The 13,175-nt window shown below is 43.4% G+C and overlaps 1 protein-coding gene across 1 annotated transcript; it reads right to left on the reverse strand.

The window, feature by feature from the left end:
• Positions 1 to 913: 913 nt before the first annotated feature.
• Positions 914 to 12,527, reverse strand: MEAK7 (MTOR associated protein, eak-7 homolog). The gene is made up of 9 exons (XM_033069804.2): positions 12,332 to 12,527; positions 11,967 to 12,081; positions 10,700 to 10,877; positions 8,004 to 8,234; positions 7,397 to 7,541; positions 6,327 to 6,767; positions 5,012 to 5,130; positions 4,020 to 4,199; positions 914 to 3,017 (listed from the first exon to the last, which is right to left on the reverse strand). The coding sequence occupies exons 3-9, from the start codon at positions 10,865 to 10,867 to the stop codon at positions 2,883 to 2,885; spliced, it is 1,419 nt and encodes a 472-aa protein (XP_032925695.1). The 5' UTR covers positions 10,868 to 10,877; positions 11,967 to 12,081; positions 12,332 to 12,527; the 3' UTR covers positions 914 to 2,882.
• Positions 12,528 to 13,175: the final 648 nt, after the last annotated feature.

Below are 13,175 nucleotides of genomic sequence, written 5' to 3' on the forward strand. Positions count from 1 at the left end.
TGAGTGAGACTCGTGATTTAGACACATCCTTTAATGTTGAATTAGAAGAGTGGAAAAGACCCACCCTGAAGTATTTCTTTTCCCTCATCTGTAGTGTTGGTGGATTCCCAGATATCCAGCTTGACTCAGCAAGACTTTCAAGGAAACTGTGGGGAGCTGTCAGACAGAGCAGGGAGCTGAAGTGCCAACCCTCAGCTGTCAGTTTTTGTACCTGTGTGACTGACAGGAGAAAAAGGGATCTGATCACACCCAATGCTCAGCAGTGCATGATTTCATGGGAAAGGAACTGCCTTCCACAAGAGCCTGAGCATAAAGATGAGTCAGGAACAGAGCAGGGATGCTGAGCTTTGCAGTTGGGTCAAAACTGCACAAAGGGACTGAGCTGTTCAGATCACAGCTAAGCCCTCTGCCCTCAAAAGCTTCCTGGACATTTTTAGGTGCATGAGCATGAAGCCCAGATATCTGAATCATTAGGTTCAGGTTAAAAGAAAAACTGATCTCTCCCAAGCCCATCTTGTACATTCAAAGAACAATTTGGAATAATCCCATCTGCTGCTTGGATCAGTGGCATTCTAGGAAATAATGTTTCACTGAACATTTGCTGAAAGTGCCAGTGTCAGTTTTCCTCTTGCCCCAGCTTAACAACTTCAAAGTGAAGAGTCTCACACACAAACTTGTCAAAAACTACAATTTCAGAGGTCACAATGCTATGCTGATAGTCACAAGATTAAGTTTTAACAGGATTTTATTTTGGATTCATAGTCTAGAAAGAAACAGCTATACTGACACTCATTAAAAATCAAAGTAAACCTGGCCACTGAAATATTTTTGGTGGGGAATAGCTTTGTACAATTCTATTTACTTTTTTTATACCCATGCAGATAGTTCTCAAAAACAAGCTTCTGCCTTGTAATGGAAGGAAAATAAAGTCTAGCTATTTATTTTATGTTTAACTGCTGAAATCCAACTGTCTCATCCACATGGGAGTGTTTAATAGGCTTAGTCACTGCTAAGTGAGAGACCTCTGGGACTCATGGTGGGAGTTTGAGAATGTTCAAACAAAAGCTGCTCTCACCACACTTACAGACAGCATCATTGCTACTCCTTACATTGTAAAGTTTAATGTTATTAATATAGAGAGAGAACAAAACTGTACAAAAGTATCAGTGCAATTGTTCTGATGCTTGTTTTTTGCTGTGTGTTACAAACTTGGGAGATTATCTGGTTTCTCTAAGCAAATACAGCATAAAAGGCCATTCTCCCAGGCCTCTAACAGCACTCTCTGTAGTGGAACAAAGAGCACATAAATGCCCCAAGCATTAGTTCAGGTACTCTACAAAACACACAGTTAAGTCCTAGGATGCCTGGCTGGAGTGATCTCCTCATGCTCTCCTTTCAAGGCTAAATTCATGTTGTTTAATGTAATTTTTAAAAATGAGATCTACATTATTAAGGCACAAGTGCAGATTGTTCAGAATATTTAAATCTATGAAAAACAACAGCTGGGGGAAAAATCTCATACAGGAAAACACCAAGGGAAAGAATTTTAAGGAAGGCCACATGAGCAGAATTTATAGAATTCTATTGTTTTTCTCCAAGATGCAAAGAAGACAAACTCATGGCAGGACAAAGGGGATTGGACACATTCTTTTCCCCAGGAGGAGAAAGACTGACAATCAAAGACACTGATAACCAAACACTTGTTGTTGAGTTAGACATTACTGTCCCTGGTAGAAATCAGGGTTATTTTTGACAAGTTAATTACACATAGAATTAGCAAGGTCAAACCAATAATTTCTGAGAGAAGGGAACTAATTCAAGTAGAAAAGTCCTGAGTATAAGAGACCTGACCAAAGTGGTGCTGACTGGTGAACAGTCACAAAACAGAGCACAAATCCCAACAACTGCATTTCACACTGTGGGGATTCTTTTCCATAACAGAGTAATGAAATAAATGGAAATAAAGTGTACAGCAATCTTCTTTAAACATTTTACAGACATAACCCTGATTTTTATTTCTTTCACAAGGTATCTACAGATCCTATTCCCAATTAAATGTGGCTGCTTCTTTCTGAGCCTTTTTTACAGCCTGATCTTTTACTGCAGTCTCATGAGGCTACTAAAGAATGTACCTTCTCTAGAGAATGCTGCTGGAGGTATGGCCCATTTTAGGGTAAATATGGCTTCAGTGATTCTGCTCTAAGTTTAAAAAGCAACAGACAAGTTTCTGCAGAAAAGATCAAGTGAGATGCACTAGGGACAGTGCTATAAAACTATTCTGGACATCCTACAGCTCACATGGAATCACCTGCTGAAAATCTGATCTTAGAAAGCTTGAAATTCAATGCTTTAACTGAAGCCATGCAAATGAACAGCATCCTTCTTATGGCATCACATGGACTATTCTATGTTCACCAGTGTAAGACATCATCACAGTTTGTAAGCTTTGCTGACTGATTTCATTGCATGCAAATAAATACTGCAGTTGAGGTATAAGAGCTTTACTCAGTGCCTTGAACAGGCTTTATAAATATAGAACTATGTACATATCAATTCTCCACACTGTCAATAACTTCTGCTGCTTTTAATTCAGTGTGCAGATGTGATCTATGGGGAATGAAAGCAGATTCATATTCAGCTCCAGCTCAGCCATGCCCAATGATTATGTCCCCATTAATTCTTCTGTCCTCCCCAGACAAAACCCTTCAGGCAGCACAGTGCTTTAGACCTAAATGTTACACAAGTACAAGGCTTAAGCTTTGTCCCAGACAATCAGGTACATTCAAGGGGGGAAAAAAGAGGAAAAAAATATCTTGTCCAAGAGACACGATCACCACTTGAAGTAAATAAAAGTAAAGGGTTTTTGTGTTGCTGTGGCTCCTTTAGTTCTCATCATCATCATCTTCATCCTCCTCCACGGGCTCCCTGAGCCCTTCGCTCTGACGGCTCTTCCCAGCCATTTCCAACAGGGCCTGAGCCTGAGGATCCACATCCAGGATACTCTTCTTACCCTTCTTCTGCAAAACAAAATAAAATACAGTCAGTTTAAATTGTCACTATCAGGCAACAGGGAAGGGATACACTCAAAAGTCTGTAAGTGATGTGATTTGCAAGCCTGGCACAATGGAGAAGATGTATTTGCAATGTCAAAATTCATAAAGACATCAAATGGTTTTTACTGCTGCAGCTACATAAAATAACCATAAATTTTCCTAAGATGACAGTGAGTTATTTCAAGTTTATTCAGGTTACAAGCCATCCAGGACATCCTGGTTAACCCCACCTCAGTCTGAAGTGCTGATATGGAGTTTTAAAGAAGAGATCCAGTTACAATTCGACATTTTCTGTAAACAGTTTGCTCTGTTTCTACTTAGAGCTATGTGTTCAGTGAAGTCAGGGCACATGAATTCAGCATGAAAAGAAGTAAAAATTAAAAAGAAATACATCTTAAAACCCCACCAAACTACACAAACCAGACAGTTTAATAAGAGATTGAATTGCAGGGACAGAGGAGACTGGAGAGAGGGCTCCCACTCATATCCCAAAATAAACCAAGTGCAGAAAGACTGGTATAAACCTATGCACATAAATTTATAGTAAAACAATAGTAAATTTAAAGTGACTGATAAAGAAAGCTTTTGGGTCTCTTACTGAACTACAAATTAGACTTTACTTGAGAATTTCCAGTGCTTTTAGAAACTCTGGGTTTTACTGACCCCTCCAAGGAGAGCATTCCTCAGTATCAAACAGGCCTTTTGAAATTCACACTATTCATTATGCTGTTCTGACTCTGTCACCTCATGGTTCCTGATAGTTCTTTCTTGTTGGCACCCTCAACAATTCCAGTAGTTTTTCTATTTGGTGCCACAAAACACATGGTACCACAGGGCCAGGTAAAGAAAATGTTATTCACTACAACGGAGAGACAGTGCTGAAACAGAAAACCGCAACTGCGAGTTCTGCATTCACAACTTCTGTCCCAACACAATTTCACAGGTTCAATTCACAGTTTCACCTACCCCTGCACTCTCAGGGGTGTCTCCCACTGCCCACACTTCCATGGCATCCAGTGTGAAATCCTCTTTGGCTGACAGCTGGGGGCTGTTGTAGGTGGTGCACCGAGGTTTGGCTTTGCTGTGGCCCTTTCCATAGTCACTGTCTATCCAGAGCCCGAAGTAGCCATGCTGTCCACCCATACCCTGTGGGGAGAACCAGCACATTAAACACATCCTGCACAGACTGGGAAAGTCAGGAAACCTGAGGATAAGCTGCTGTGGTCAGTATTTATGCCACACTTCTGTGGGTGGGGAAAAAAAGGGGATTCTGAGTGAAGCTGGGCCTCTGTACCCACATCTATTATTCCTGAATACAACTAAAAATTTATCTGAGTGATACTGCCCTACCTCTGTGCTTCACAGAACACAAATACCTAAGAGTTTTGCTAGAAATTAAACTCCTGCCTTTTGTTTATTAACAGCTCCATTTCAAATGGAGTGGCAGTGCTTGGGTTTGCTGCCTCCTTTCCATTTAAGAAAGCATCTACAGAAACCAATCGTGTAATTTGATGTTGTTCACTTTCTCTAGACAAGTTATTCCAGTCTGCTGCAATTCCCAAAGTTATGGGCACATAATGCTCCAAAACTGCAAAGCATTCCCAAGACAGAGGGTGTGTTGTAGCTCTTCTGCATCTGGAGAGCTCATTTGTGAATTTGAGTAGCAGGAGCTCCTGCCACTGTCATCACACAGCAGCAGCAGCTGCTTGCAGTGTCTGCACTCTCATTCTGCTGGGTTTTCTCCTCCATAATTCCAAAAGCAGTTGGTGTGGCAGAGAGAGTAGCCACAGGAAGAATCCTCAGTTACACAGATCATTTTTTGTGCTGCTTCAGGCATGCTAACTTCCTCAGAGAATAACAAATGAAATAAATCTGCTCTCAGAAAGAAAAACACCACAGAACACTTCCAAGCACCAGCCACAAATCCAATTTCCAAATCATCATTTCTGAATACTTACAAGTCCATTTGGCATAGTCTGTTGGCCATGGTTTAAATACATGTAGTGGTCATTGTAGCCTGTGTATGTGTACACAGCCAGAGTGGGGAAAACAGAAAACAGAAAGCATCTGTTGTCACCTGCAAACAGAGAAGCACCTCAGGTCAGACAAGAGGTCAAGCAATAGCTCGCCTGCAAATAAATTAGGAGAAATAATTTAAGCTGAATAATTCAAAGACAGCAGCTACCATCTCAGAAAGCTGGTAGATCTCCCATCAAGATTTAGATCTCTTTTTTATTCTCAGTGAACTCTGTGCAGTCACAAAAATCAATGCAATTACAGGCTGTGATCAAGGGCAGAGTGAGAGGCACCACTAGGACATTATGTCACTATGTCACCTAGGTGCCTGTATTATATCATCTAAAACTGGCCAGCTGACAGCTCTGGACAAACTGCTGTGAATGCAGACATCCCTAGCTCTGACTACACTGATACATAGATCAGTTCAGAGTCATTGATTCAGAGCAATTTTCACCATGCCCAGTTCAGGATTCAGAGGCACCTGTGATGTGCTTGCCCTGTATGCTTTATATGTTTCTTTATCAGGAAAAAATACAAGGAAAGGGAGGTGCAATCAGTGTAAAATAATATTATACCAACTGTCTAAAGTGGTAATTTTCAAATACTCATTTAGGGCATGGATTGAGTTTCTAATGTAGCCAGAGTGAGGATTCCCAGCAACACCCATAGCCCATGTTTTTTCCTTCACAAATCCATCACAAAAATTCTTTCCAAAGAATTCTTCAAAACCCTCTCTTCTCCCCCAAAGTTTTAAGGGAACAAGAAGTTTAGCTTGTCCAAAGAATGCCCTGATGCTGGATTTTAGAAGGGGAACAAAAACAGTGCACAAATGGCAGGAGGAGGCTCAGGTGTTCCTGGTGGAGGACTGCCATCCTGTGGACAAATAATTTAGACATGAATTCATCATCTGTGCTCTACTTCCTTCATTTTCATTCCATTTTCAACTTAAGCAGCTACAGGGCTTGATAGATTTCCCTGAAAACTTGTTCTGTGGTCAATAAGTCCTGCAATTTTAAAAGCCTTATCAAATAACAAATTATAAATATTAATCAGCAACAGGCCTGACTGCTATGCTAAGAATAACTTTGCATGTGTTTTATACTCTTTGAAAATAAGTGTTATTTTTGCCACAGAAAAAAATTACTTGGAAGTGTAAGAAATGGTTTGTGTCTATTAAGGGGACAGGATTCTTGTGCCTGTACAAAAACCAAGGAATTTACCAGAGATATTAAAGAAAAAAAAAGGGAGTTTTACCTTGAAACTGTGGTTTCACCTCCCAGGAGTGAGATGCAAAGCCACCAAAGAGGAAACCATCCAAGTCCTTTATGATCACTATGCAAGGCCCTTTGTTCACTACATGGGCACACAACTGTGAGAAGCTTTCCCCGTGGAGCCTGGAGGAAAATAAAAGCTGCCACTTGTGCTGCATCTCTGCAGGCAGGTGGGAGTTGATGTAGATGATGGCTGGGATGTCAAACAGGCTGACAACTCCTCGTCCTTTGATGCCTTTGCAGTGAGGGACCAGGTTGAGGATGTCGTTGGTTTGGTCTGGGAGGGAATGCAGGACGTGGAGGCCTTGCCTGATGATGACACTGAGGAAAACTGAGATCTGGGGAACTCGGTACACCCAGTCCTCAATGACACTGCGCTCAAAACTCGTCTCCAGCAGCTGAGAACCCGCGGGCTTTGTCCCATCTAAAGAATAAGACACACAAGAACAGGAGTAAGCCTCCTCATCTGGAAAATAATCAGGTGATTTTTAAGTGTAAACAAAATACTCCATTGTTGTAATGAATGTGTAAACCACATGTGAAAGGAGCCAGCAACAGTGAAGTGTCAACTACATTGAGCAAATGTAACCATAGAACTGAGAAATCTTTACCTGGGGCATTCTTTGGTTGGGCTCTCATGATTTAGAAAAACAGACTCCAAACTACAATTCATGAAATGTTCTTTAGAAGACAACAAAATCTGTTATTACAGCAGTGCAAAGATAGACCTATGCTTTATAAAAGGACATAAAATACACAATGCGTTTTATTTAAATAAATATTATTTAGATGTCCATTCCTACCATTTACAAGTCAGGTATTTGTAAAATAGATATGTTTCAAGACAAACTGGACTTCAGATCAAATCTCATCTGAATTTAGAGGAGAAAGATGATAAGGTTAAATAAATAAAATTACAATGCTATTTTCTAAGCACTACATTTGCAATTTTGGTCTCACCCTTTAAATTCAAAGATGTGACCTAATGAGAGAAATTCTCATGAGATCAGTGAGTGCACAAGCTCTGGGATATTCTGAATCAGGGCTGCTTACCTGGAAGCTTCAATTCTGAGAGCAGCTCAGAAGCCAAAGCTTTGACTCCACTTGAAGAATCCCTCGTGTTCTCCAAACTCCAACCTTTCAGCTCTTTCCTGTAGCTCAGTACATGGACTACAGATGTGATCAGATCCTCTGTGAACTTAAAAGATTAAAACATCACCATTTTGGTGTTTCTTAGCAAAACTTCCAAGAGTTTCAAAGGAGTGTCTGAAGATAAAGTCAAGTAGTAGTGATGCTGTAATCCCAAAGGCAGAAACATCTCTTGCCACAACAACTCAGGAACTACAGAAATGCTATTTCAGTGCCATAGGCCTTGAAAAGGATCCTTTTTCAAAACATTTTGTACATGTTACTTCACAAACCACCTCCATAACACAGGGAATGAAAAAGGGAGGGGAGGGTCAAGTTCTGCAGTGTAGGAGCTGCTGGTGAATTACTGTTCTGTGCTATCTCAAAAGCTACACGGTTGATCCTGCAACTAAAGCTCTAGAAAGCATTTTACTCAGATCCCAGAAGCACCAGCCACACCACAGCCCTTGCAGGGTTTTAAACAGCCCTGCTCCCTGACTGTCCCCCCAACACACATTGAACTGCTCTTTACCTCTTGGATTTGTTTGCCTTTCAGAGGCCCTCCCTTCTTGTCGATCATTCTCATTATTATGCTAATCTTCTCATCTGCATTCCCTTTTAAGAGGTTTGACATAAAAATTACAAACTGCTCCTTAGCAATCTGTTCACTCGGCCCGGATGATTTGCCAGGCAGGTCAATGCTTTTCATTCCATTGTACAAGCGAGCAGACATTGGCTCTGGCAGGGGCTCCCGGGTGTGTGCCTGCAGTGAGAGAAAAGCAAAGAGCACATTTTACAAATGAAGAGTAACTGATGTACTCAGTTAACCTGTGCTGACACACAGGCTGTAGCATCAGCAATAAACTTTTGTCAAAGAACTAAAAATCTCTATTTTTATAGTGATTTTTTAGTGATTTAGGTAGATATTGTTTTTCTAGAAGCGCCAGGGACTTCAGAAAAATCAACACTGTAAAGTCTTAATTGGATATTAGCAAAGGGCTTCTAGGTGATAACTCTGGTGCAAAGGTTTACAGCTCTGCCAGTAAAACATTCAAAATTGTGTTTCCATTCTGCTTTCAATAGTGCAGCTCACTTAAAAATGAAGTGTTTTCCATATCTCAGCTCTGTCCTCAGGGCAGTGTTTAACCCCACATACACGTGTAGAAACAACCCTGGAAAATTTCCCCCTGCAAAGCAACTAACTGAAGCACACATCAACTGATTTTTAAAAAGCATCCCTGGTGTTAAGAGAGTCAAAATCAGAACTTATTCATCTGAATTGCATGCTTGGCCCTCTGAATTGAAATCTAGTTGGAATATATCATCACTCATCACAGCTCTGTGGGAAAGATCTGACTCTGGATTCAACTTTCAGAGTGCTGAAGATAATTACACAGTTTAAAAATATTTCATCTCAAGCACATGCACAGAGGAGGATGTGATTACCCAGTGTCCTCACTGTGCAGAGATGTGCTAAAGACCTGCTTTGACTCTTCCACATGAGGTGTTGCTCAGTGGGACTGTGCTGAAATCAGAGGAGCCCCACCTGCCTAAAAGCCCAGCTCCACTCAGGGGAGCTGCTATTACTGATTGCTGGCTCAATACCACTCTTGGGAAGCCACCTGGGCTGCTCCTATTTGCTGTTAATGTTGTTAATGCTGTTGCTGGGCATGAGAGATCCAATATCCTGAGCTCTGTGCTGCTTGCACTGACGTCAGTGCTACAACTCCCATTGATCCCAGCAGCAGCAGAAACAGCAGCCACAGCCTTTCACATCAGAGTGCAGGGATGCTCACAGGGGGTACAGCTGTCTTTGAGAGGCTTTCTAAAAACCCTCCAGAGGCAGCAGGGAACACAACTAAAACATTATACTCAAGGGTTTTTTACTGCTGAATTACCTAACTACTCCCTACCTAATCCCACCACTTCCCTGAGCTGCTTCATTTTGCTTCTAGCTATTCCAAAGAATGGACCTGGGGTGTGAAAAAAGGAGGTGGGTAAAAAAGGAATCCTTAATAACCATCTAACTCACACCTCTGACAGCTCAGGACCCCTGCTGTAAAAAGGCTTCATGAAATTATCAAGAGGTTCCTGCTCTACCTGCTTCCCAAGCTATGCAGTGCAGCCTGTCCTGGCCCAGATGTGTAACCTAAGCACAGCACAGGAGGTGATGCTTGGGGTCTCACCAGTGGTACCAGATTGTTGTTGGATCAAATCTGTCACATCTCAGTCCAGGCATGAGCACTGTCACCTACAAGGCAGAAATGCCATTGCCACTCTCCCTGCACCTACAGAAAGTCTTCTGAAAGATTTTAATTTAAGATGGCCAACAAAAGGCAGGAAGGGAAAGGGTAAATGCTCATCAAAGATCACACTGATCTAGGGTAAAGCTAGAAAGAGAACTTCTGCCAGGTCCCAAACAATTAACAGGCACCAAGGACACTGGTTAAATTAGTGCTGAAAAGCCAGGCAGCAGGAACATCATTTCCAAACTTGGTTTTCCAAAAATTGGTGAGAGCTCACAAACAGCCAGGCTGCAGGAAGGCTGAAGCTGGTCTGTATGCACAGCCACTGCTGAACACCTTAAAATAACCTGCTGCTTTCAATGACTTTTAATTTGACTCCATTATCTGTGTAATAGATATAAAACTGCACTTTACCACTACACTCATTTGGCCACTTAGTTCCTGACTAGCTGAAGTTATTAAGCATCCCAATGACTCATTTTTCTCTTTTCTTGATTAGAAAATGAATGCAAAGTTAATCAGAAGCATAATGCATGTTAATTAGCTAAAACAGGGAGCCACAGCTTAATCAAGTCAAATTGAATTCTCTCTTTTTAGTACAAGTGATTAGAGACAGTGATATGTCGAGGGAGACAGGCATAACCAAATAAAAACTGACTTTGTGACAGCTCCTCAAGACAGTCTGTAAATGATCCCACACTACAGATTCCAGGGGTAAAAATATTCTGTGAAAATATTTCCATACACCCCAACTTACTTCAGGAAAACTGCAAATGGACCCAAAGTTCAATTTAAGAGATAAATGCAAACCTGAAAGTCACTACTCTGGTTAAACTGTAAGAAAAATTTAAATACTGTCCTGTCCCAAAATATGAAAAATTGAGACGAGCAATTAAAAAATATCACATCTTTATAGCTTATTTCTGGAATTCTGTTCAATGCACTACATCCCAGATACATCATGAATAACAGATTGTCTTGCCTGTAGTGCTGCCAGAGTCACAGTTTTCTTTGCAGCTTTGGCATTTTTTGCTCCAGCTGAGCCACTCGATCCTGATAAGGTGTCGAACAGTCCATCAATGTCAGACTGCTCCTCAGGAAGAAATCTGGAAAGGTGATTCTGATAGGCATTGCTTTCAGCATTCCCCATCTTTTTCAACCTGAAGCAAAGAAAAAAAATCAAAAGAAACATTAAACACAGAAAGGTATCACCAGGGCTATGAAAGATACATCAAACAGACTAACAACTGGTGCAAGCTTCACAAGAAGAGCAAATTAGCAGCCTTACAGCAAATGATTAAAACTCCTGTTTAGTCTCTGTATTCACCAAGCCTTAATGAACATGCAGAACATCTGTGAACAGTAACTGTGCTTTAAAAGCTGACAGTGTGACAGCTCGTGGCTAAAACCACCCTGGCCACCAATGCAAGCCTCTGTCAAGTCTCTATCAAATGGAAAAACCAATATGATCTAACGGTTAAATTGGTTTACACAAAGTGACCGTGAGTTTGACAGCTGGAATGCATCCCTAACATGAAGGGAAAAATCTGATAATGGATTAGTTATGACAGATTATGCTGCATCTTTCTGGTGCATTAATGGACGAACCTAAGTTTGCCAATATGATGTGGCACTAAAACACCATCACTGCAAAGTCTCTGAAAATCACATGAGAGTGCCTTTTTTTATGGATGCACTCTAAAAAAGTTTGAAACAAAGGAACAAAACCATTTAGGAACACAACTGAAGACCCATTAAAAACACAGATTCATACTAAACCAATAAATCAATCATTGGGAGTTGGTACACACAGAATTAAAATTGGTGAGGGGGATTGGTTTGGGGTTTCTCTGTTTGTTCTACACTTCTAGTAGTACAACTCTTTCAATATACCACGAGCCACCTGCATTACAGAGGCTGATTTTTAGTGTTGTCTGGGCCATGTGCTCTGCCCTTCTCCCTGCAGCAGCACAACACAGACCTAACAGCACCTGAAACCCCAAATTCCACCACGACCACCGTGACAGCCACCACTGCCAACAGCCTTCCCATCTGTCTGGGGACGACACAAGTCTGGGGTGACAATATGATCAGATATGGAATAAAAAGATCGTTTTTGTAGTGTTGGGTTTTTTTGCAAATTCCTGACACCTCTGTTTATTAGACGAGCCCATCATGCAGCCCTTCAGCCGCACTGAAGGACACATTGCTGAGCCCAATGCGGTATTTCTGTCCTTAACTTTGTTTACCGTAAATAAGAGGCCAGGTTGCGGCTGCTTCACCTTCAGGCCTAAAGCCTTGTTTGCCTGAGGAAGATGCCGATCGTGGGGCAAACACCGAGGAGTGAATGGAAACCACTGTAACCTAGAAGACAGACCGTGGAGACGCTGTTAATTTAAGCAGAGAACCGCTGGAGAAAGGGGGTCCATGACAGGTTTATTCGCGGTGTGCCCAGCTCAGCTCAGCCCTGCCCATCCCTCCGCAGCCGGTGGAGGGATGGATCCCTTCACATCCCTTCCCATCCCATCCCTTGCCATTCCTTCTCTTCCCATCCCTTCCCATCCCGCTGCCGAGGCTGAGGCAGGGCCGAGCCCCCCGCCCGCCCCTCGCTTACCGGCAGGGCGGGCCCGGCCCCGATGGCCCCTGATGGCCTCTGATGGCCCCCGGGATGCGACACCGGCCCGGGCCCGGCCCCGATGGACCCGCACAGTGACACCGGGCCGGCCCCGCTGTCCCCGATGATGTCCCCGATGTCCCCACGCTGTGACACCGGCCCGGGCCCGGCCGGCGCCATCCGGCACCTCCGCCCGCCCGGCCGGGGCGGAGCGCGGGGCCGGCCTCGGCCGCGGCGGGGAACGGGCGGAGCGAGGCGGGGAAGGGACGGAGGAAGTGGAGACATGCAGGGAAGGCGTGGAGGGGAGCCGGGAAGGGCAGGAACAGCGGTGTGGTGCCCGCGATCCGGCGGGGACAGGCGGGCGCTGCCGCAGTGGAAGGCGGTGAGGAGCGGCCTGAGAGCTCCGGAGGGAGCGAGAGCGCGGCCACACCGCCTCCGTGAGGGGCTCTCAGCCGAGAGGGGACCCTTCTCTCTGGGGAACGCTTCTCCCTGAGGAAACCCTCCTTTGTGAGCGAAACTCTCCTTTTTGAGCGGATCCTTCCCTCCTTTTTAAGGGAGCCCTCCATCCTGAGGAAAGCCTCCGTTTTGAGGGGACCGTCCATCCTGAGGGGACCCTTTTCCCTAAAGAGACTCTACTTTAGGGAATCGTCCTCCATGAGGAGACCCTGCTTTTCCAGGAAGCCTTTTCCCTGAGGAGACTCGGCTTTTCCAGGAAAATCTTCTCAGGAGACCCATCTTCCTGAGGCATCCTTTTTCCCTGAGGAGACTCTGCTTTTTTCCAGTAAAATCTCCTCCCTGAGGAGACCCATCTTCCTGAGGCATCCCTTTTCCCTGAGGAGACTCT

This window comes from Catharus ustulatus, chromosome 11 (assembly GCF_009819885.2).
Source record: "Catharus ustulatus isolate bCatUst1 chromosome 11, bCatUst1.pri.v2, whole genome shotgun sequence".
Taxonomy (NCBI): domain Eukaryota; kingdom Metazoa; phylum Chordata; class Aves; order Passeriformes; family Turdidae; genus Catharus; species Catharus ustulatus.